General features: G+C 39.9%; 1 protein-coding gene across 2 annotated transcripts in view; it reads left to right on the top strand.

Annotated features, from left to right (window-relative positions):
- The window catches only part of LOC128698618 (N-chimaerin), a 98,626-nt gene that overhangs the window by 12,707 nt on the left and 59,882 nt on the right, over positions 1-26,037 (top strand). The window contains exon 2 of one of the 2 annotated variants that reach the window (XM_053790961.2): positions 420-473. In XM_053790961.2, coding sequence (XP_053646936.1) covers positions 420-473 — 54 coding nt within the window. Of the gene's footprint in view, positions 1-419; positions 474-9,530; positions 9,932-26,037 lie in introns of those variants that run through there. The other variant, XM_053790962.2, reaches the window with a different exon arrangement.

Below are 26,037 nucleotides of genomic sequence, written 5' to 3'. Positions count from 1 at the left end.
AGAGAGAGAGAGACTGAGAGAGAGAGAGAGAGAGAGAGAGAGAGAGAGAGAGAGAGAGAGAGAGAGAGACTGAGAGAGAGAGAGAGAGACTGAGAGAGAGAGAGAGAGACTGAGAGAGAGAGAGAGAGACTGAGAGAGAGAGAGACTGAGAGAGAGAGACTGAGAGAGAGAGAGACTGAGAGAGAGAGAGAGACTGAGAGAGAGAGAGAGACTGAGAGAGAGAGAGACTGAGAGAGAGAGACAGAGAGAGAGAGAGAGAGAGAGAGAGAGAGAGACTGAGAGAGAGAGAGAGAGACTGAGAGAGAGAGAGAGAGACTGAGAGAGAGAGACTGAGAGAGAGAGAGAGAGACTGAGAGAGAGAGAGACTGAGAGACTGACTGACTGTACATTTATAAACTAAAAGTTATTTATATTTGCAGATGAGAGAGGGGGGGAGCATCTTCGTCAAGGATCATCAATGTGGAAGTCTTTTTGTAAGTATTGTACATTTGTGTGGTTAATTAAGTTGAAATGCTTCTTCTTTATTTTGCTTTCTTTTTTAATTATTAAGTATGAAACAAATATTTAATTTTCTATTTCTCCTTAAGTTTAATAATACTTTGTGTCAAGCGAGTATTGTACAGTTCTTATACATCATATTATAGTACAGCACTGTACTACAATTAGATTTAGTTATTAAAGGGGCTGCACTTCACATGTTCTTTAATATTAGTTTGATTTTTGATACATGGTGTGGATATTAACAATTAACTTTTAATGCCTAGTTTTGATATTAACACTGAATGAGTGAGTGAAATGAGGGAGATACTGAAGTCCCTGTATGACACAGCATTTAGTGAGCCGTTAATCAGACTGAAAATTTGGTTAATTAAAAAATTCCTGATATTATCATAACACCAAAAGACTTTGAAAAAGCAATAAATGATATGCTCATGCACTTTGCCCCAGGCCCAGAGTCGTGGAACTCTGTTCATCAAGAACTGCAAGAAGACCCTTTCATGTGCCTTGAGGAGAGGGAGCATGGACACAAGGGGTCATCCCAAAGCCACTAAAAAATAACAGATTGCAACAGTGGTTGCAAAGAATTACAGACTGATAGCACTAATGTCCCACATTATAAAAATCTTTGTTAGGTAAAAGGACACAAGTGCAGCTGTGACAATGTTACACTCTCCAGGAACTTTGTCAAGCCGGCAAAGTAGTGGCTTGACAGAGCTCCTGGAGAGCGAAATGTTGCCACAATAAAACGTCACATTAGTTGCATTTGTGTCTTCTTACTGACATTGTCAATAATTCTACCTAATTAATACATAAAAATCTTTGAAAGGGTTCTAAGAAGCAAGATCATCACTCTTCTAGATACCCATCAGTTGCACAAACCAGGGCAACATTGGTTTAGAGCAGGTTGCTCCTGCCTGTCCCAACTACTGGACCACTATAACATGGTCTTGGATGCTTTGGAGGATGAACAAAATGCAGATGTATACACAGCCTTGCAAAAGCCTGCAACAAGTGAAAACATGATGTAATAGCACACAGAATGATAAAGGAATAACAGGAAAAGTTGGTAGATGGATCTATAACTTCCTAACAAATAGAACAGAGTAATAGTAAACAGAGTGAAGTCGGAGGTGGCTACAGTGAAAAGCTCTGTTCCAAAAGGCACAGTACTTGCTCCCATCCTTTTCCTCATCCTCATATCTGACATAGAGATGTAAGCCATAGTACTGTGTCCTCCTTTGTGGATGACACCTAAATTTGCATGACAGTGTCATTCATTGAAGACACTGCAGATCTCCAAGCGGACACCAACCAAATCTGTAAATGGACTGCAGAAAACAACATGAAGTTCAATGAAGACAAATTTCAATGACTCCGCTATGAAAAACTTGAAGAAATTAAAACTGTATTGGAGTATGAAACAAATTCCAACCACACAATAGAGCAAGAAACTAATGCGAAGGACCTAGGAGTGATAATGTTATAGAATCTCACTTTCAAAGATCACAACAGTGTATCTACCACATCTGCTAGGAAAATGATAGGATGGATAATGTGAACCTTCAAAACTGGAGATGCCCAGCCCATGATGATTCTCTTCAAATCGCTTTGCGCTCTCTCTAGGCTGGAATATTGCTGTACAGTGGACCCCCGGTTCGCGATACTAATCCGTTCCTGAGAGCTCGTCGTAAACCAAAAATATCAGAAAGTGAATAAATTTTCCCCATAAGAAATAATGGAAATCAAATTAATCCGTGCAAGACACCCAAAAGTATGAAAAAAAAAAACTTTCACCACATGAAATATTAAGTTTAATGCAATAGAATAGTAATTACAATAACAACAATGACAATAAATAACAATAAATAATGAAAGAATAATTGACACTTACCTTTAATGAAGATCTGGTGATGATTGATGGGATGGGAGGAGGGGAGTGTGTGGATGGTGTTAGCATTTAGAAGGGGAATCCCCCTCCATTAGGACTTGAGGTAGCAAGTCCTTTTCTGGGGTTACTTCCCTTATTCTTTTAATGCCACTAGGACCAGGTTGACAGTCACTGGCCCTCTGTCGCACAACATAACTGGCAGCCTCACCATGCCTAATCACACTATGTATGCCACTACGATTCTTAAATCTTTCAAACCAACCTTTGCTGGCCTTAAATTCACTCACATCACCACTAGTTGCAGGCAATTTTTTTACCAAATTGTCATGCAACTGCCTAGCTTTTTCACAAATGATTGCTTGAGAGATGCTATCTCCTGCTATCTGTTTTTCATTTATCCACACCAATAACAGTCTCTCAACATTTTCTACTACTTGCGGTCACTGTTTCGTAATCACAGTTGCACCTTTTGCAAGAACAGCTTCCTTGATTGCCGTTTTCTTGCTCACTATAGTAGAGATGGTTGATTGGGGTTTACTATACAACCTGACCAGCTCCGACACACGCACTCCACTTTCGTACTTTGCAATTATCTCTTTCTTCATTTCAACAGTCATTAGCACCCTTGGTCTCGAAGGGTTGGCACTGGGAACTTTCTTGGGGCCCATGGTGACTTATTTTGCAAAAACAGGAACCAAAAACAGTGATAATATGGATAATAAGGAATGTACCGAATGTATCCTTAGATGCGCGCACACTGGCTGGCTTGTAAACACTGGCACACACGGGACAGTTCAGGCCACACATGGACACGTCTCGTACAAACCACATCGCATACCGGGTTTTGTATCGGGAAGCGAGGCAAATTTTCTGCGATATAATGCATCGGTTACCGGATTTATCGGATACCGATAGCATTGCGAACCGGGGGTCCACTGTATACTAATGGCCCTTTTCAAGGCAGGTGACATTGCAGACCTTGAGAACATACAGAGAGCTTTCACGGCACGTATAAGTATGATAAAGCACCTAAATTACTGGGAACAGTTGAAACCCCTTGATTTGTACTCGTGGGAATGCAGGCGAGAAAGATACATGATAATATACACTTGGAAAATCTTAGAGGGACTAGTCCCAAATCTGCACATGACAATCACTCCTTACAAAAGCAAAAGACTTGGCAGGAGATGCAGCATCCCCTCAGTGAAAATCAGGAGCACCAGGAGTACATAGAGAAGCATCAGTAAGTGTCAGGGGCCCAAGACTGTTCAACTGCCTTCCATCATATATAAGGGGGGATTACCAGTAGACCCCTGGCTGTCTTCAAGAAGGCACTGGACAGGCACCTAAAGTCAGTACCCGACTTGCCGGGCTGTGGCTCGTATGTTGGTTTATGTGTGGTCAGCAGTAACAGCCTGGTTGATCAGGCCCCGATACACCATGAGACCTGGCCGTGGACCGAGCCACGGGGTGCTGATCCCCGGAATGCCCTACAGGTATACTCCAGATATACCAGGAATATTACAGCACGTACAGTATTAAAATGATTCATTTATCTATACATATCCACAAAGCTTCTAGGAAGCTTGACACATTAGTGATTCCAGTTATATTTGTTTAACCCTTTGAGGGTCCGTCCCGTAGATCTACGACTTTAAGTTCAGGGTCCAAACCGTAGATCTACGTCATGAGCTCAGCTCACTCTGATAAACTGTGAGTGGTACATTTGGGCCTAGATATGAGAGAATACATCTATGTGGTATGTGTGCACCACATAAAACAGATCCTGCAGCACGCTGTGTATAATGAGAAAAAAACTGAAATCATGATTTTTCGATTAAAACAGCGACTTTGCAGTGTTTTTTTGTATGTTTTTTATAGTTGTATTTGCGATTTCTTGGTCTCATTTGATAGAATGGAAGACATATTACAGAAATAAAGATGATTTTGATTGGTTTTAGCACTGGAAATGGCTTGAAACTGAACTCAAAGTAGCAGAAATGTTAAATTTTTGCCGATATTCAAGAATAAACAAACGACCTCACACGTCTAATACACATCAGCTGGTGGGTCTAATATGCATTCACAAATATGGTGATGATATTTATACAATTATTACAGTATTGCATAACAGTAAATCCTCTGTTTTTTGGTGTGAATAAAAATTCATTATGTGAATAAAAAATCAAAATGGAATTTATTTGTAAAGCCTCAAAACGTAACTAATGAACAGAGGAAATGTTAGTTTAGTTCCAGGAATACCTACATTGTTTATTCTGGACCCTATTTTGAAATTGGAATATTTTGAACTTGTGTAAAATTGGCCAAATTAACAATTTCTGATCACTTTAATTTGTAGTTGAAACAGTTGACTTGGCGATTTCTTGTGCTCAATCGATAGAATAGAAGTAATACTAGTGAAATAGCTAAGAATTTGGTTGACTGGAATAATGTAATTGGCCTAAAATGGGAGTCAAAGTCGGCAAAATCGCCGATTCGTAAATATTGCTGACACATCAAAATTCGCGAGAGCATAATTTCGTCAATTTTCCATCAAATTTTGTACTTTTTGTTTTATTACCTTCACAAAAAGATTCTCTACCATTTCACAAGAAAAAATAACAAATTTTTTTTTTGAAAATTCTTGGACACTGGGGCACCACTTCAGATTTGGGCCTTGGACCCTGAAGGGGTTAATTAGATTATTATTATTTATTATAATAAATTCATTATTATTATTGTAATTACCTGGAGTTTACCTGGAGAGAGTTCCGGGGGTCAACGCCCCCGCGGCCCGGTCTGAGACCAGGCCTCCTGGTGGATCAGAGCCTGATCAACCAGGCTGTTGCTGCTGGCTGCACGCAAACCAACATACGAGCCACAGCCCGGCTGATCCGGAACTGACTTTAGGTGCTTGTCCAGTGCCAGCTTGAAGACTGCCAGGGGTCTGTTGGTAATCCCCCTTATGTGTGCTGGGAGGCAGTTGAACAGTCTCGGGCCCCTGACACTTATTGTATGGTCTCTTAACGTGCTAGTGACACCCCTGCTTTTCATTGGGGGGATGGTGCATCGTCTGCCAAGTCTTTTGCTTTCGTAGTGGGTGATTTTCGTGTGCAAGTTCGGTACTAGTCCCTCTAGGATTTTCCAGGTGTATATAATCATGTATCTCTCCCTCCTGCGTTCCAGGGAATACAGGTTTAGGAACCTCAAGCGCTCCCAATAATTGAGGTGTTTTATCTCCGTTATGCGCGCCGCGAAAGTTCTCTGTACATTTTCTAGGTCGGCAATTTCACCTGCCTTGAAAGGTGCTGTTAGTGTGCAGCAATATTCCAGCCTAGATAGAACAAGTGATCTGAAGAGTGTCATCATGGGCTTGGCCTCCCTAGTTTTGAAGGTTCTCATTATCCATCCTGTCATTTTTCTAGCAGATGCGATTGATACAATGTTATGGTCCTTGAAGGTGAGATCCTCCGACATGATCACTCCCAGGTCTTTGACGTTGGTGTTTCGCTCTATTTTGTGGCCAGAATTTGTTTTGTACTCTGATGAAGATTTAATTTCCTCATGTTTACCATATCTGAGTAATTGAAATTTCTCATCGTTGAACTTCATATTGTTTTCTGCAGCCCACTGAAAGATTTGGTTGATGTCTGCCTGGAGCTTTGCAGTGTCTGAAATGGAAGACACTGTCATGCAGATTCGGGTGTCATCTGCAAAGGAAGACACGGTGCTGTGGCTGACATCCTTGTCTATGTCGGATATAAGGATGAGGAACAAGATGGGAGCGAGTACTGTGCCTTGTGGAACAGAGCTTTTCACCGTAGCTGCCTCGGACTTTACTCTGTTGACGACTACTCTCTGTGTTCTGTTAGTGAGGAAATTATAGATCCATCGACCGACTTTTCCTGTTATTCCTTTAGCACGCATTTTGTGCGCTATTACGCCATGGTCACACTTGTCGAAGGCTTTTGCAAAGTCTGTATATATTACATCTGCATTCTTTTTGTCTTCTAGTGCATTTAGGACCTTGTCGTAGTGGTCCAATAGTTGAGACAGACAGGAGCGACCTGTTCTAAACCCATGTTGCCCTGGGTTGTGTAACTGATGGGTTTCTAGATGCGTGGTGATCTTGCTTCTTAGGACCCTTTCAAAGATTTTTATGATATGGGATGTTAGTGCTATTGGTCTGTAGTTCTTTGCTGTTGCTTTACTGCCCCCTTTGTGGAGTGGGGCTATGTCTGTTGTTTTTAGTAACTGTGGGACGACCCCCGTGTCCATGCTCCCTCTCCATAGGATGGAAAAGGCTCGTGATAGGGGCTTCTTGCAGTTCTTGATGAACACAGAGTTCCATGAGTCTGGCCCTGGGGCAGAGTGCATGGGCATGTCATTTATCGCCTGTTCGAAGTCATTTGGCGTCAGGATAACATCGGATAGGCTTGTGTTAATCAAATTTTGTGGCTCTCTCATAAAAAATTCATTTTGATCTTCGACTCTCAGTCTGGTTAGCGGCTTGCTAAAAACTGAGTCATATTGGGACTTGAGTAGCTCACTCATTTCCTTGTTGTCATCTGTGTAGGACCCATCTTGTTTAAGTAGGGGCCTAATACTGGACGTTGTTCTCGATTTTGATTTGGCATAGGAGAAGAAATACTTTGGGTTTCTTTCGATTTCATTTATGGCTTTTAGTTCTTCCCGCGATTCCTGACTCCTAAAGGATTCTTTTAGCTTAAGTTCGATGCTTGCTATTTCTCTGACCAGTGTCTCCCTACGCATTTCAGATATATTGACCTCTTTTAGCCGCTCTGTTATTCTTTTCCGTCGCCTGTAAAGGGAGCGCCTGTCTCTTTCTGTTTTACATCTACTCCTCCTTTTTCTTAGAGGAATAAGCCTTGTGCATACATCGAGTGCTACCGAGTTAATCTGTTCTAGGCATAAGTTGGGGTCTGTGTTGCTTAGTATATCTTCCCAGCTTATATCGGTTAGGACTTGGTTTACTTGGTCCCACTTTATGTTTTTGTTATTGAAGTTGAATTTGGTGAATGCTCCCTCGTGACTAATCTCATTATGTCGGTCTGGGGCTCCGCGCATACATGACTGAACCTCAATTATGTTGTGATCTGAGTATATTGTTTTTGATATGGTGATATTTCTTATCAGATCATCATTGTTAGTGAAGATGAGGTCTAGTGTATTCTCCAGTCTAGTAGGCTCTATTATTTGCTGGTTTAAATTGAATTTTGTGCAGAGATTTAAAAGCTCGCGTGAGTGTGAGTTTTCATCAGAGCTGCCTCCTGGTGTTATTACTGCAACAATATTATTTGCTATATTCCTCCATTTTAGGTGCCTTAAGTTGAAATCCCCCAGGAGCAAGATGTTGGGTGCAGGAGCTGGAAGGTTTTCCAGACAGTGGTCAATTTTTAACAGCTGTTCCTGGAATTGCTGGGATGTTGCATCCGGAGGCTTGTAGACTATCACAATGACTAGGTTTTGGTTCTCGACCTTTACTGCTAAAACTTCCACTACATCATTTGAGGCATTTAGCAGTTCTGTGCAAACAAGTGACTCTGCAATGTACAGGCCAACCCCCCCCTTTTGCCTGTTCACTCTGTCACATCTGTATAGGTTGTAACCTGGGATCCATATTTCGTTGTCCAAGTGATCCTTTATGTGGGTCTCAGTGAAAGCCGCGAACATTGCCTTTGCCTCTGCAAGCAGTCCACGGATGAAAGGTATTTTGTTGTTTGTTGCTGGCTTTAGACCCTGTATATTTGCAAAGAAGAATGTTATCGGACTGGTGGTATTGTTGGTACTGGGGGGGGATTTTTTTTCCGGCATTAGTATCTGTATCTGTATCTGGTGTGAGGTACATATTTCCAAAGTCCATTAAATTGAAGGTTTTCTGTAAAAATGAGTTTCACATCATGCACCTGGCACTCAGTCTATAAAGGAATAGCAATAGTAAATCTCTTACTTTTGTAAATGTTCCTGCAGCTACCACAGATTATACTCTCAGTGCATGAATGCAGTGAGACCTCTCATTGGCAATATAAACACAAATGCAGTATAATGTGATCCTTTATTGACTACGTTTCGCCCACACAGTGGGCTTTTTCAAGTCACAAACAGTTCTGTTTGTGACTTGAAAAAGCCCACTGTGTGGGCGAAACGTAGTCAATAAAGGATCACATTATACTGCATTTGTGTTTATATTGCCATTGTGTCGGTATTTTATACCATTTATTTCCATCGAGACCTCTCATTAATGGATTTTGGGAAATTCAGACAAAAAAAATTGGCTTTAGAAACACTGGAATCATTGGGCAAAATGAAAAACAGTCCAATATTCTAGATTTTTTCCATAGTGATAGTGTCTGGTTTTCTGACGTCCATTGACTCTGATGTTTGTCCAGTATGGGCCAGAGCAGCCATCTCCAGGATGGGTCTGTTGTTATTGTTCCCTGAACCATAGGCCTCCCCCCACCAATTTTTTTGTGTTCACTCATGCATACACGTGTCGTTCAGTAAAGTACAGTACTGTACTGTAGTATTACAGGTTACAATACCCATATTCCTAGCATCTAGTTCTTGTCTGAACCAGCTGACCAAGTTTTCTTGTTCAGAAGCCATCCAGACGATCATGAAAAATTAATTTCATAATCTGACAATCAGCTATATCGTACACCCTTTCCCCTATTATTCTTTTAATTAGAGGGTTAACTGTACTTGTAATCTCTTTATATTATAAATGATGTTGGAACTGTTGTTACACAAATTTTGTTTGGTGTGTGTGTTGCAAAATTTACGTTTACATTTCTTCTATGTAGGGAATACTGTATTATTGCTGCATGGAAACTTTGCAATTATTTTCCTCTTTCAAGCAAAATGAACACTATGCCTTGGAGCACATTGGTTAGCATTCTTGGCTTGCTACCAAGGGGACATCTGTTGCCCCTGTTAACAAACATTAAATACATACCTTGTATCTAGAGTTGACTAGACCGATGAGTGTTGCATCCTGGAGCAAGGACCTAAAAAGGAAATTGAGTAGAAATAAGACACACTGATTGGCTATATTGGGTTATCCTGGGTTACTAACCCTTCTGGGATAATCTGAATAACATTTTTATCTACAAAACTAATAAAATGTAAATCTACACTGGATCATAATTTGTGTAAGCTGGACATTATAGAGATAAGAGTGGTAATGTACAGTACTATCAGAAAGAGCTTCCTGTGTGTCTTCTGCTGAGCTCATTAGAGATGTCGTCTGTGCTAGTGTAACAGTGATTGTGTATCTGCCACTTCTTTTTAACATGCAGACTGAACTGAAAAATATGTGAATTTACATTAATGCTGTATGTTCAAGGAAATGTTGCGGTGGACACTTGCTGTAATACATTATAATGTCAAGTGGTAGAGTACTGTATATGTATAACTAAAACTATAATGAACTTTTATAGAGTACTTGATGTCAGATAGTTTGAGTATTTATGTAAACTTTACAGCATTCAGTCATGACTGTGTGGTACCTTTGTGATGCATGTAAGTTGCTTTCTTTTATGTATGTATATGATAGACATTATTGGGAAATAAAAGTGGTACACACTAACCTTGCTGAACTGGACATACCAGGGCTAGAAGCTTCTTAAAAAAAATATGAAGTTTAAATGTACTGTGTATGTAAGAATGGTCTGCAACTGGGCTGCAATGATGAGCATCTCAACAGCCATTAAGAGAGATTTACAGATATAACAGTAGTAACATTTATGAAGGGATTCAGGGAAACCGGTTAGCAGGACATGAGTGATGGTGAAACTGTTTCTTCTTTTCTGGGTCACCTAACCTCAGTGGGAGAGTCATTGTGTTAAAAAATGAAAGAAAGTGCTCATCGAAGCCTATAGTAGTTTTCCTCTTGCACAAGGTCATCATGTTATATAAACTTTGAAATATCTAAAGTTGCAGGTACATAAGAGAACAATAGCAAATGTAGATTTTACATCCATGGGAGTTCAGGTATCAAACTCTACCTGAAACATTCTTGGCAGATCATCCAATTGTGGTTCTTCAAAACACAACAATAAATACATTTTGTAATATAACCATCTGCTTGATTTGATTCTTAGTAATGTTAGTAAATGTTTCTTCTTCAAATAGGGGATAGATTTGTCTAAACTGGATATAAACTCTTCCAGTTTGATAATATTGTTAGCAACTGGTTCTTTGTATAGTTGTCAATCTCGATCATTTTTTTCAGCATGAATTCAAGATTAATATTTGTGTGAGTGCATAGCAAGGCTGCCTTGCTATGCACACTTACATAAATATTAATGCACACTTACATAATTCAAAGCCTTGCCAAGGCTTCTGATTATCTCTTGTGATAATATTTTATATGTACGTGTGCCATGCCGCCATGTTCTTTCGTGTTTTTTCATGGTCTCTCTTGCGTACTAGAACTTTAAACTGTGCCAGTGAACCTTTAAGATATATCCCTCCAGTGCTTGGAACTAATCTTCCAGAAAATATTATCTACAGAGTCAAAAAAGGAGAATCAGTATACAATAACAAAGCATAACAATACTCTCTGAGGGGAACTTTAGGCCTAGCATGCCAGTGAAAATAATACAGTGGACCCTCAACCAATGGCATTAATCTGTTCCAGAGGGCTTGCCGTTGGTCGAAATTACCGTTGGTCGAGTTAATTTTCCCCATCAGAAATAATGGAAATAGAATAAATCCGTTCCTGACATCCCAAAGTCTGATTTTTTTTTTTACATGAAATATACATTTCCTTATATGGAAAAGAATGGGACATGCAAAATAAACAATAATTAAATGCCATTTACATTTATTATGGAGTTGTTGATGAGTGATGTGCCAGCAGCAGGGGAGATTCAGGACTGTCTGTTGCTTGGAAGGAGAATCCCCTTCCATAAAGACTTCAGGTACCAGGCCTTTGATGGGGTTACCTCCCTTCTTGGCTTTTTAATGCCACTAGCACCAGCTTGAGAATCACTGGACCACCCTCTACCACCATCACAACCAGTACCACTCTGTACCACCATCACAACCAGTACCACTCTGTACCACCATCACAACCAGTACCACCCTATACCACCATCACTACCACCCTCTACCATCATCACTACCACCCTCTACCATCATCACTACCAGTACCACCCTCTACCACCATCACTACCAGTACCACCCTCTACCACCATCACTACCACCTTCTACCACCATTACAACCACCCTGTACCACCATCACAACCAGTACCACCCTCTACCACCATCACTACCACCCTCTGCCACCATCACTATCACCCACTACCACCATCACAACCAGTACCACCCTCTACCACCATCACTACCACCCTCTACCACCACCACTTTCGTATTTTTCTATGATTTTTTCTTGAATTCTATCGTGTTTCCCACATCCTTTACCAAAGGGCTGGCTCTAGAAGCTTTGCTGGGACCACTGGTGGCTTATTTAGCACTTACAAGCACTAGAAACAATGGAATAATCCAAAATGTATGGGAGGCACACGTGGAAACTGACTGCAACAGCTTGTAAACAATGGCACACTGATTCTTGGAGTGCCTGGGGACATGTTCGGGCGAACATCGTTGGTTAAGTTTTTCGCCATTGGTTAAGGCATTTTTTTCTATGGCAAAAAGCGCCGTTAGACGAAATTGCCGTTACTTAATGCCACCGTTAGTTGAGGGTCGACTGTAATAGAACTTTTTGTCAGAGTAAAGACAAGTCTCCCTGATAATAGTGTGTTATACATAGTGTTGCAGTGTGTACCACAGTGGTACCCTAGTACAGTGGACCCTTAACCAGCGATGGCATTGATTAATGATAAATCTGACTAGCGATACATTTAAATGCAAAAATTTTGCCTCAACTAGCGCTTAAAAACCCGACCAGCGCTATTCGTTCCGTACCATACGCGTCCACTTTGGCCTGAGTGCGCCTCACTTGTCCCTTGGGTGTCAGTGTTTACAAGCCAGCCAGCCACCACGGTCGCTTCCAAACATACAACAACTGGAACATTTCATATTATCACAGCCTTTGTAGTGATTGCACCTGCAAAATAAGTCACCATGGGCCCCAAGAAAGCTTCTAGTGCCAACCCTACAGCAAAAAGGGTGAGAATTGCTATGGAGATGAAGAAAGAGATCATTGCTAAGTATGAAAGTGGAGTGCATGTCTCTGAGCTGGTCAGGTTGTATAATAAACCCCAATCAACCATAGCTACTATTGTGGGTAAGAAAACGGCAATCAAGGAAGCTGTTCTTGCCAAAGGTGCAGCTGCTGCTGCACCACAGTCAGCTGTTGTTGTTGCTGCACCACCATCAGCTGTATTACTCGAAGATGTGGAGAGTGTGTTGTTGGTGTGGCTTAACGTGAAACAATTACCGAGAAACGATTAACCCCGGAGGGTTAGCCACCCAGGATAACCCAAGAAAGTCAGTGCATCATCGAGGACTGTAACTTATTTCCATTGGGGGTCCTTAATCTTGTCCCCCAGGATGCGACCCACAACAGTTGACTAACACCCAGGTGAACAGGAAAAAATGCCTGGAACTAGTGCTCATATTGGTGAGGTTAGTGGGGAGGATGTGGAAGAGTTGGTGGAGGAGGACAATGAAGAACAAACCACTGATGAGCTGCTAGATCATCTTCAACAGTAAGAGGCCACACCTGAGGAAACTGCTTCGGAGGAGGGGAGAGAGAAATTGAAAAAGTTGCCTACTTCAAAGATTAAGGAAATGTGTGCAATGTGGCTTAAAGTGCAAACCTTTTTTGATGAAAATCACCCTCACACAGCTATTGCAAGCCGTGCTGGTGACTATTACACTGATAATGTTGTGAAACACTTTAGGATAAAGGAACGAGAGGTACAGGCCTCTATTACCTGGAGTTTACCTGCAGGTTGGTAGGTAAGACACATAGGCAACAGTTAGGCAACTTTATTCCGAAACGTTTCGCCTACACAGTAGGCTTCTTCAGTCGAATACAGAAAGTAGGCAGGAACAGTAGAGATGTGAAGACGATGTAATCAGTCCATCACCCTTGAAGTCGCAGAATTTGAGGTTGTCAGTCCCTCGGCCTGGAGAAGTTCAGTTCCATAGTCAGGAACTATCTGAAGATCAAGCGACAGTGCGGAGACTTAAATACTGTCAGAAGAAGAGGTGCAGAGTAGTAGTAGTAGTAGTAGTAGTGAGAGTGTAGCCACTGAGAGGTCAGGTCCCTCTCAGATCCAACAGTTCTCACTTGAAAGGGTTGTCTAAGGCATTTTCTGTACCAAGAGGCCATGTGTTGTAGTGTCTGACAAGATGAACATCAAAATGGTATACAATACCGACAGATTGGTAGGTAAGACACATAGGCAACAGTTAAGCAACTTTATTCCGAAACGTTTCGCCTACACAGTAGGCTTCTTCAGTCGAATACAGAAAGTAGGCAGGAACAGTAGAGATGTGAAGACGATGTAATCAGTCCATCACCCTTGAAGTCGTAGAATTTGAGGTTGTCAGTCAGTTGGCAGTGTGTGGTAAACCTGTAGTTAGCAGCGGTCGCAATATACACAACAAAAATCATTATTCCTCCAGTAATCTCCATATATTGAAGCCATCGGCACCCATACATGCAAGTTATGCTTTCTGTATCAAACTGAACACACATTACTGCTTAATTTTTTTTTCCAGTAGTTCTTTTATGAGCTAGTCCATAACCACCCAGTGCGCCTAATCCGGATCTGCCCAGATTCATCCAACGACCAGATTCAAATGGATTCGTTGATAACGATGTGTCCTCTGACTGGTTTCACTAATTGACGGGGCTCTACGCGCCCTATCAAATACTCAAACAGTAACTACAACAAATAGTTACAATACAGACAGATCTACTGTTAAGGTGCTTATTAGAAAAAAGATATACAGTGATCCACTAACTGGATTCTTCCAGTTTCGCTGGATTCAGGAGGATTCAAACGGATTTTGCTGGATTTGGGCGGATTCAAATGCTTTTTGTGGAAATAAAGCCTGATTCGGGCAGATTCAAGTGGTTTCGTTGGAAATAAAGCCAAATTGGAAGAACTGTTACAAAAAATTAAATACATCGGGGAATTAAAGACTAGCTAGCTAGGAGAGTTGTCTAGTATTGCTAAGATGAACACTACCATAAAGATCTGTGTAGTCTGTAGAAAGGGTAAGGGATGAAGACAGGCCTGGATTGCTTGCCATCTGTGTGGTCATTGGTCCCATGGTATATGCAGGAATTTTAAACTAGTGACCACACTTGACATAAACTCAGAGAGATGTTTTTGGGTTGGGCAGATACACCTGTATGAGGAAATGACATCTGTATTAAAAGACAAGAACACCAATAAAACATCCTTCTTGAAAGACATGTCAGCATGGTGTGACAGCTGGGAAAAAACGGTGGGTGGTAGGGATGGGGCTGTCTTGGACAGTGCTCCTGAGGGGGCTAGTGCTGTCCTGGGAGACAGTGCGGAGGGTGCTAGTGTTGTCCTGGAGGAGAGTGCTCCTGAGGGTGCTAGTGCTATCCTGGAGGACAGTGCTGAGGGTACTAGTGTTGTCCTGGAGGCAGGGCCGGATTACCGCATAGGCAAACTAGGCATTTGCCTAGGGCCCCGCGCATTTAGGGGCCCCGTGGTCCAAGGGGTTCAGGGGCTCATCCAAGACTGCGCACATGGTGCAAGTGCAAAGGGGTCCCTACCTAAAAAGTTCAAGTGTTTGGAGAGTAAAATTGATTTTTAAAAATTAATCAAAATTTGAAACATTTAAGAAATGCAGGTATCTCAGAAACCTTCCCTAATGTTGACATAGTGTATCACCTTTACCTAACACTTCCAGCTACTAACTGTGAAGGAGAATGTTCATTTTCTGTTTTGAAAAGAGTGAAAAACCAGCTCTGTTCAACAATGAGCCAAGACAAATTGTGTAACCTAGCCTTGTTGACCATTGAGTCTGATCTAACAAGAAATATTGATTTTCAGAATATAATTGATGATTTTGCCAATATGAAATCCAGAAAAAAGTTTATTTAAGAAGTGCCTGTGAATATAAACAATTCTTTACTTTCTTGAGTTTATATGATTTGATAGTCTTATGCATGATGCAATGATAACAATAATGGTCAGTGATTTATAAAGGGAATAATAGTGCTGTAGTGGTTATGCTGAATATAATAGGTACATGATGTCACTACTTTAATAGCCTAATCTAGTAATACTATGCTGTCTTGAGTTTATTCTCTTTAAAATGCATGATTTAACAAGATTGGTAAATGGTTTTGGTTGTCTTGATGTACTTTCCCTATTAAATTTAATCTAAATAGCCAGAATGTATTTAATTAGACCTTAAACAGGCTCACACCGACCCCCCACCCCCCCACCCCCAAGCTGGAAGGGGTCGCTTTGCTTACCCGTAACTCAAAGGGGCCCCGCCAATCTGAATAGCCTAGGGCCCGGAGACTTCTTAATCTGGCCCTGCCTGGAGGACACTGAAGACAACCTTATTCAGTTCACAGAGGTTCAAAATAGAGATACTGCTGGAGATGGATCAAAATGGGATGATGCCTCAGAGAATAGTGTCGATACATTACCAGCAGAACCTGGTGGAAGCACTGATGTCCATACAGGGGTAAAAGACATCAAGGAAACAGGAAAAATAAATGCACCAGCAGTGAACGCAGCTACAATAAATCCTAGCAAACAGAAGTACAATCTATGTAAATACTATGCCTCGGGTATCTGCAGGCACTGTATATCTGGTAAACCAGGTGGGACATGCACCTTTGACCATCCCAAAAAATGCCGCACCCACATGACAACAGGAGAGTGCAACTTCCCTTCTTGCAATTTATTTCACCCAGAAATGTGTCACTCATCATTCCATGAAAGAAAATGCTACAATGCATATTGCCAGGCACATCATCTAAAGGGGACTAGAAGACACAGACCATCCAGACTATGGGAAACAAAAGAGAGGACCCACAACCTCTCCAGGGACCAGGGACAGAGGTTTTTTAGGGCCAGAAGGGAAAAAAGATTTGCAAGAAATGACAATCCTACACCACCTGAAAATTCTTCTGGAGCAGAGGCATGGACATTCAAATTCAAATTCAAATTCAAGTTTATTCTCTATAAGGGTTACAATGTGGGGTTTACAGGTTTTGGGTATTGTGTGGTTTACATGTTATAAAATACTAATTACAGAGAGGGCCACTAGGACACCTAGCATGCCTAGGCATTTTGAGCAGACTTAGATTAATTCTTAACATGAAATCCTTACAGATTATGGTATTAAGGCTAAGTGACTACATAATAATTTGTGAGTTTAGCAATGTGAATGCTTTTGTTTTGGCACAATACAAAGTGTCTATATTGGAGTATCATAGGCAAACTTATGACTAGTTAGGATTTATTATTTTAAGATTAAGATTAGTATTTCTGGGTTTATAGTCAGTGGGTGAGTGAGTGTAATTGTGAACCACCAGGTGGTTATCATGTAGTTAGTTGTCGGGGTGGATCAGGGAGATAAGATGTTTTCTAACTAGTTTTGAAAGTGATGAATGTGTCTGCAGTTCTAGAGTTTTCAGGTTGGGTGTTCCAGATTTTAGGTCCTTTGAAATACGTTGAATTTTTGTAAAGGTTTAGTCGAACACGGGGAATGTCATAGAGATGTTTGTGTCTGGTGTTATGCCTGTGGATCCTGTCACAACTATCAAGGAAGCATTTTAGGTCAAGGTTAATATTGGAATTTAAGGTCCTGTAGATATAGACTGCACAGTAGTAAGTGTGGATGTTCTGAACAGGGAGTAAGTTTAGATCTATGAAGAGTGGGGGAGGGGGGTGTTGCCAAGGATGGGATTTAGTGATTATTCTTACTGTGGCTTTTTGTTGGGTTATTATTGGCTTTAGGTGTGTTGCTGCAGTTGAACCCCAAGCACAGATAGCATAGGTGAGTTATGGATATGTAAGTGAATGGTATAGTGTGAGAAGGGCAGTTTGCGGCACGTAGTATCGTATCTTGGAGAGGATCCCCACCGTTTTGGATACTTTTTTGTTATGTGTTGGATATGGGTGCTGAAATTTAGGTTGTTGTCGAGGTATAGGCCAAGGAATTTGCCCTCATTATGTCTGGCAATTAGAGTGTTGTCAATCTTAATGTTAAGTTGCTCAACACCTGCTCTGCTACCAAACACAATATAGTAGGTTTTGCCAGTGTTAAGTGTAAGTTTATTGGCTGTCATCCAAGTCGATATTTTGAGCAGCTCCTCGTTAACAATGGTGTTGAGGGTGGCAAGATTAGGGTGGGAGATGACATAAGTCGTGTCGTCAGCAAAGAGAATGGGTTTCAGTGTTGGGATATGTTTGGAAGATCATTGATGCAAATGAGGAAGAGCAGGGGTCCAAGGACACTTCCCTGCGGAACTCCAGTATCAAGTGGCCGTATTGATGAGGCTGTGTCTTTAATGGTGACATACCGATACCTATTAGAAAGGTTGGATTTAAAATATGCAAGCGCATGGCCTCTTATACCATAGTGGTCAAGTTTGTGGAGTAGGATGCCGTGGTCTACTGTGTCAAATGCTTTTCTTAGGTCAGTAAAAATTCCTAGTGGATATTCCTTATTTTCCAATCCTGTGTAAAGCAGGTCTAGCATTTTTATAATTGCATCATTAGTGCTTTTATTTTTCCTGAATCCAAATTGGCAGGGGTTGAGTATGTTTTGTGACGTTATAAATGAATATAGTCTCCTGTGCACGAGTTTCTTGAAGATTTTGGATAGCAATGGTAAGTTTGATATTGGCCTATAGTTGTTTACGTCTGTAGGGTCACCATCTTTATGTATTGGTGTAACCCTTGCTGTCTTGAGTAGTGTCGGGAAAGTGCTAGTTTCTAGTGACTTGTTAAAAAGTAATGTAATAGCATGTAAAAGGACATGGGCCGCTTGCTTGTACAGTAATGGTGGGACGTGAAACAGATTCCCCGAGTTATTTTTAAGTGACTTTATGATCGCGGTGACTTATGTGGGCTCAGTTGGTACAAGATAGAAGGAATTTGGGAAATTCCCATCTAGGTAGTCCCCGGCACGGGCATTGGTACGTGGGATTTTACTGGCGAGATTAGATCCTATGGTTGAGAAGAAGTCGTTTATCTTGTTAGCTGTATCAGTGGGATGTATTGGTGTTTCATGAGGTTTAGTTAGAACAATATTCTTGTTTTTTTTTCAGTTTGTGGGTCCCTAGAATCTGGGAAAGTATTTTCCAGGTCTTTTTTATATCTCCTCTTGTGTCAGTGAATCTGCTGGAGTAGTACAGTTGTTTGGCTTTCTTTATTAATTTGGTGAGAACTGTTGAATATTGTTTAAGAATATCTTTGTGTATTAAGCCCTGTCTATATTGCTTTTCATATTGGTGTTTCTTATCAATGGATTTCAGAATGCTGCTGGTTAACTATGGGCAACCAAGCCGTTTATTCGTGATCTGTTTCGTTTTTATAGGACAATGTTTGTTGTATAGTTAAGTATTTTGTTAAGAAAAATGTCTGTCCAATCGTCAGTACCATTGGCATTGGAGAATTCTGTAGGCCAGTCAACAGTCTCTAGGTCTGCTGTGAAATTCCTTATTGAGGCCTCGTCATGGAGTCTAAATGAAGCTTTGTTGTATTCGAGTGGTGGCTTACTAATGTTTGTTAAGAGGAAGGTTGGGTAGTGGTCAGTAGTGCTGTCTGTGATTATCCCTGATTTAAGGGGGGCTAGTATATTGGTCCATATGTGGTCTATTATGGTTGCACTTGTCTCAGTCAACCTGGTTGGTTTAGTTATTGTTGGTATGAGGAGCGTGTTGTTCATATTGTTGATGAAATCAGTTAGTCTGATCATCTGGTAGGCCAAGGTTGATATTGAAGTCTACAGCTAAGAGAAGGTGGTGCTTGTTCATTTGTCTGTTTGTTATTAGTGACTTTAGATTCTCACTGAAGTTTGGGATGTTTGTGTGGGGTATCCAGTATATGGCACCGATTGTTATAGGCATCTTGAGGTTTTTTACAGTAAAATTAGCAAAAATGTATTCCTCATATTCATCACTAAAGCAATTAGTGCTAATACAAGATAGTTGATTAGAGTAATAGATTTCAGTACCACCCCCAACTTGGTATGGTCTGCAGTTGTGGGTTGCTGTGTATCCTGGTAGTGGGTAGATATCAATTGTGTCCTGCATAAGCCAGGTCTCAGTAAGAATAATGCAGGAGAAGGGTGTCTTTAGTGACTCAAGGAGTGCCAGGAGGACCTGATGTTGTAGTTAAGAACTGATAGACTTTGAGCAGTGTTCAGGATAGTGCTGGCTTGTGATGCTGTGTAATAAAGGCAGTTACTTTCCAATAAGTTTTGATTGTGTGTTAGATTATGGAGGTTTAGATCAGGGTCAACGTGATCATTCATCTTTTAGGTTTAAATAGTGGTTGTTTATATCCTGTATTATGTGGTGAGTTCTAATACTGATTTTTCTAGTGGTGGGAGGTTTGGATAAGTATACCGCTAAAGCACTTTGGTCATATAGAGTATAGTCACTAATAAACATAATGAAATTGATATTGTCTATGTGTTGTGCTAGAATGAGCTTAAGTACAGCTAGGTATAAACTAATACTATAAAAAAACAAATTACAAGTGGCACCAGACTCACTCTTGTAATTGCACTAAGGTCTAATATAATGAATTTAATGTTGTCTATGTATTGAGCTAGAATGAGCTAAAGTACAACTAGGTATAAACTTATTATATAAAAATACAAATTAAAATGGTACTTGCAGTTGCACTAGGGTCTGATATAGGTTGTTAAGAAGATCAAGAGTATAACTAGATTTAAATTGACAAAATAAAATTCACAAATTAAAGTACCAAAAGAGTAATAAGTAAAAAATAACAATGGCAATGACTTGGTTATAATATGATAGTAAGATGGTAGACAGGTACACAGGTACACAGGTACAAAGGATAATATAAAGGTTGGAGTTGAATATACAAACTCGAGAATTTGGCAACAAAATGTTATGAAAAGTATAAAATAACGATTAATTTACAAAAGTAAAATTGACTGGTAGTAAATATGGTGTTTAATAAAATTTTAGTAAGTAATAATGATTACAAAAAAAGATTAATTAGCAAAAAAAAATAAAAAAAAGTGAAAAAGTAATGTTTATTTGGATTCACTATTGCACTGGTAGTTATACTAGAGGTTATTTGGCAGTACAAGGTAATTAAGAGTACTCTAAGATAGTAAATGTGGTATTAAAACAGGTTATGGTAATTAGACAAGTAATGGTAATTTAATGATGTCAAAAATGTTAAGAGTAAATTGTACTGATAGTAAAAATGGTAATTAATTATTAATGTTAGTAAGTAGTATCAATTAATAGTATTTAAAAAAATAGGTAGTAATATGGACAGAGAAAGTATCAATTCAGCTAATATTTAAGCAAACAATAGTAAATAAGAAAATTACATAAGGTGACTTATGCTTACTAGTAAAATCACATAATGAGGTAGTTGATTATTTAATTACTAAGAGATTGTACTATGAAATTTGAATAATAATGGAGCAAAACATACACTACACTACGTAGGCTTTTAGGTTGGACATTGTTTAGTTATTCTCTGTAAGATTAGTATTACAAAAAAAGTTATTTTTTGTAGATGGTAGTTTTACTCATTTTGTAATAAAGAGTTCGGGATACATAAATACATGTTAAAATAAAAGAATCTTTAATATTATATAAAAATCAATCTTTGGTCTAGAGGTATTTAAAATATATACATGTATACATGTTACAATAATAAATTATTAGCATCTTAAAATAATAATATATATATCTATGCTAAAATAATAAATTATAAATAACATTTGTATAATAATAAATTATGATCAGCTCCGTGTCTCACACGACACTTATAATGATGCTCTGTGTCCCACACGACACTTATTCGAGTTGTGACGCTCCTTTTCCACCGTGTCACTCAACACCCTTTTCGCCGTGTGATGACGCTCCTTCACAACCGTGTCCCTTGACACCCTTTTCTCTGTGTCACCAGACACTCCAGCTCTCCGTGTCACACGACACCCTCTTCTCTGCGTCATCCACACCCTTTCTCGACTGTCACACTTGACACCCTTGTCTCTGCGACACACTCACTATCGACGTAGCGTCTTTCGAGAGGCCAGTCACATGATACTATTCAATGTACACTACAACCAGGCCATCTTCAGTGTCAAACGACACCCTTTTCTTCTCAGTGTTCCACTACGGTCCTGTAGCATATCTCAGTGTTCCACTCCATCATACTTGCTTAAGTGTCACACTACGGTCCTAGCCCAGTTCAGTGTAACACTCCAACCTTTTCTTCGTGTAATGTCCCACTAAAACAGCATCCGATGACTCCGGCCCACAGTTGACCAGTGTAGGCGGTGAGTCCGCAGACATCACCGGTAGTCCTATAAATACTCTCCAAGGCCGGTAGAAGTACACAGTAAGATGGTCTGGTGAATACTATTTACCGCCTTCAAGACCAATTGACACACCGCAAGGTGGTCCGATGAATTACTAGCAGAACACCATGCTGCAAGCTCACTGAATGCGGCCGTCAAGTAACTGAGGCCAACAGACTCAGTGAGCTGCGGTGAGCACTTCCTCTAACGCCAGTAGAAGCCAGTAGAATACTCTACTGCCAGTAGATGTGTACAATTAGGTGTTCTGGTAACTACTGCGTAGATGCGTACCGTGAGGTGTTCAGGTACTTACTGCTTCTAAAGCCAGTAGATGTGTACCATTAGGTGTTCAGGTACCTACTGCTTAGATGCGTACCGTGAGGTGTTCAGGTACATACTGCTTAGATGCGTACCGTGAGGTGTTCAGGTACATACTGCTCTAAGGCTGGCTCAGCAGTCCCCACAGTGGGTTTGATGACGTACCCAGTGGTACTGCCTGCCGGTAGGTTAACTATTTAACCGCTAACCCTGAGAAATCGTGATAGATCATTCTCGTTCTTGATTGTGTTCAGTTGACCTACATTTGTTTTCCTAACTAGAATTTTCCCATCCCATGTGAAGCATTGGTGTATTGTATCATTATTCTCCCGCTTAAGTTTTCTGACTCTATGCAGGAGGTTCTGACGTTTTTTGGTAAGACACTCGTTTATGTATACCTGCACAGTATAAAAAAAATCCTGCAGCACACATTGCGTAATGAGAAAAAAAAAACTTTGACCGTGTTTTTGGATTAAAACAGCGACTTTACACTGTATTTTCGTATAGTATTTATTGTTGTATTCTAGTTTTCTTGGTCTCATTTTATAGAATGGAAGACATATTACAGAAATTGTGATGATTTTGACTGGTTTTTACAATGAAAAGTACCTTGAAATTGAGCTCAAAGTAGCAGAAATGTTCAATTTTTACCAAAGCTCAAAAGTAAACAAATCATGCTAAGCATCCAATACACGTCAACTGGTGATCTAATATTTTTTCACAAGTGCGCCGATATTATTTATACCATTTCTACACTGATGCAGTAGTCTGCATAACAGTAAATCTTCTATTTTTTGTGAGAATAAAAATTCAAAGTGGTAAGCAAAAGAATGTAAGAGGGGCCTGGGGACATGACTAATGATCAGAGGAAATGTTATTTTAGTGCCAGGAATGTCTTTCTTGTTTATTCTGATCCCTATTTGGAAATTGGCATCTTTTGAAATTTGTGTGAAATTGGCAAAATTGCTAAATTCTGACCACTGTACGTATTGGATAGTTGAAATCGGTAAATGGGTGGTTTCTTGTACTCATTCGATAGAAAAAATGGAGTTCTAGCAAAATAGTTATGATTTTTGTCAACTAGTACACTGGAATTGGCTGAAAATAGGGCTCAAAGTGGGCAAAATCGCCGATGCGTAAGCATTGTTGAGACCGCTAACTTCGCAAGAGCATAATTCCATAAGTTTTCCATCAAATTTGATACTTTTGTTGTCAAAATGATCGGGAAAAGATTCTCTATCTTTTCATAAGAAAAAATATTTTTTTTTTTTTTTGAAATTTGGGTGACCCTGAGAACAAGTCTGGGAGAGGGCCTGGGGACCCTGAAAGGGTTAAATAATATATGTAATTTATAAATAAGAAATATTTACATTTTAATTTATAAGTAAGAAATATTTACATTTTGATTTGTAAATAAGTAAGTTTATTCAGGTAGTATACACACAGTTATGTACATAGATTATCATACATAGTAGCATATGTGTAAAGTACCTAGGATAACCCCAAAAAAGTCAGAGTGACTTACATATTTCCATTGGGGTCCTTTTATATTTACACTTATATTTACTTTTATACTTTACACTTTTATATTTACACTTACCTTGGAGGAGACGTTAGTTTAATTAGTTAGTTTGATGGAGGAGATGCTGACAGAGGTTTAGGGTGGTGGAAGATAGCAGGGCAGTGTATGTTCATTGGCCCTATACACATCCAACAACATTGGAGAGTTACTTTCATGTCGTTTTTCTATCGCTTACTTGCTTAACTTACTTGTTACACTGTTAATTCTACACTTTATTGCTGGCTGGCACTATAGCCTTTATCGATACCTGCTGCTTTAGTATAGTACATATCATAGAATCGCTGAATCACTGCAGAAGGCACATTCTCCACTCTTCCTCCCCCACTTTGGTACTTTGCTACGAGTTTTTTCTTGAATTCTACTGTGTTTCTTTCCTTCTTTACCACAGAGCTGGCACTAGAAGCTTTCTTTGGGCCCATAGTGGCTTATTTAGCAGTTACAAGCACTAAAAACAATGGAATAATACAAAATATATCGCATGTGCACGTGGAATCATCCTCACTGGCTTGCAAACAATGGCACACTACCTGTACATGGGCTCAGGCCGCATGGACACGTTCAGGATGAATGTCCTTAGCCGAGTTCTTGGACGTTAGCCGAGCCAATATTTTGACGCAAAAACGTGCTGCTATCCAATTTTGGCGTTAGTCGATGCCGCCGTTACCCAAGGGTCCACTGTATGTAATTGTAGTTCATTGTTGTGATGTATTATGTTTTTACTGCTCAAGACTACAAATGTAACAGAAATAATAGTGTTTCTTACCTTAAATTGTGGGTGCTGGTGTTTGTGGATGATTGTGAAGAGAGTTGAAAGTTATGCTGTGACCCTACTGGGCTGAGGTGGATGGTAGAGGTTCTGGTACTGAAGTTGATGGTTGTACTGGAGTGTCTAACTTTAAGTCATTCAGTCAGTAAAGTCATTCAGGCTTTGCAAGCTATTACAGAATTTGATTCCCCTCATCCCTAGGTTCTTGGTATACATCTTTGGTTATGTTGCATCTCTAGCAAACGCAAAGATATTGTTTTTTTATTGGGTCCCTGGTCATGTTGACGCTCAGGGCAATGAACAGGCAGACACTGCTGCGCGGTAACTAACCTAAGTAAGTCAAGCCATTCAATAAGTCAGTCAAGTCAGTAAGTCATGTCATTCAGTCAGTCAAGTCATTCAGTCAGACAAGTCAGTTAGTAAGTCAGTCAAGTCAGTAAGTCAAATAAGTTATTCAGTCAAGTCAGTAAGTTATTCGGTCAAGTCAGTAAGGTATTCATCCAAGCCAGTAAGTCAGTCAGTCACACAGACTTATGTTTACCTCTTTTTCTGTGTACAAAGTTACACTTCATTATGCCACAGGTTATCTCTTGTCTAATATCTTTGTTTTCTTTGTTAATTCTAAGACTTAAATGCTTATAACTTTACTTGCCACTTTCAGCAACACTGGTATGCCTACTGGGTGTCATGATTGCTTTGCAGATACAAGATATAGTAATTACAAGATCAAAACACAATTCACAAACACAGCTAACTTGTAGCAGAGAAGAAAGACTGGACACGTATGAAATACAAATGCTGGGATGGTGGGCTGGTGTTGGGGGGTGGCAGGGGATGGCGGGAGGTCACCCCCGCTGATCCACAACAAGGCGGCTGCTTGAGGAAAAGGGATTTTTTTTTTCCTTCCTGCAAACTGAACCGTGTTAAATTTATTTTACGACGTGTTACACAAAATTGTGCTGCAATTCTTCAGTCATGCTATACCCGGAATGTGCCAAATAAACTCGTGCTAAATGATGGTCTACTGTATTATTATTTATTATATATTATTATTATTATTATTATTATTATTATTATTATTACTTTTATTATTGTTTTCCTTATGAAACTATGTAGTGATCTAATGGAGTTTGCCTTACAAACACTCCATTTTCTGTTATAATAAAAGCATGGGAAGGTATGTAGTCAGGAGCAGGAACAATGGCTGCTGTGCCACCACCTCCACTACCACTACTCAAATATGTAATGATATATTTCATTCATTCTAGTGTATATATCATGTTTCTATGTTGTTATTATTGTTTATTATGTCATATTAGACGAATTGTGATAGATAAATAAGCCGTAGAGTTGATATTAGGGAAATATTCAAGTATTTTGTCGTGCCTGGAATTCCACTGGGACAGATTAATTTAAATGAGGAAAATTGACTCTACAAATTAGCAAATCCAGATGTGA

This window comes from Cherax quadricarinatus, chromosome 8 (genome assembly GCF_038502225.1).
Source record: "Cherax quadricarinatus isolate ZL_2023a chromosome 8, ASM3850222v1, whole genome shotgun sequence".
NCBI classification, from domain to species: Eukaryota; Metazoa; Arthropoda; class Malacostraca; order Decapoda; family Parastacidae; genus Cherax; species Cherax quadricarinatus.
Note: the sequence above shows the minus strand (reverse complement) of the source record. Positions and strands in the feature narration are given on the sequence as shown.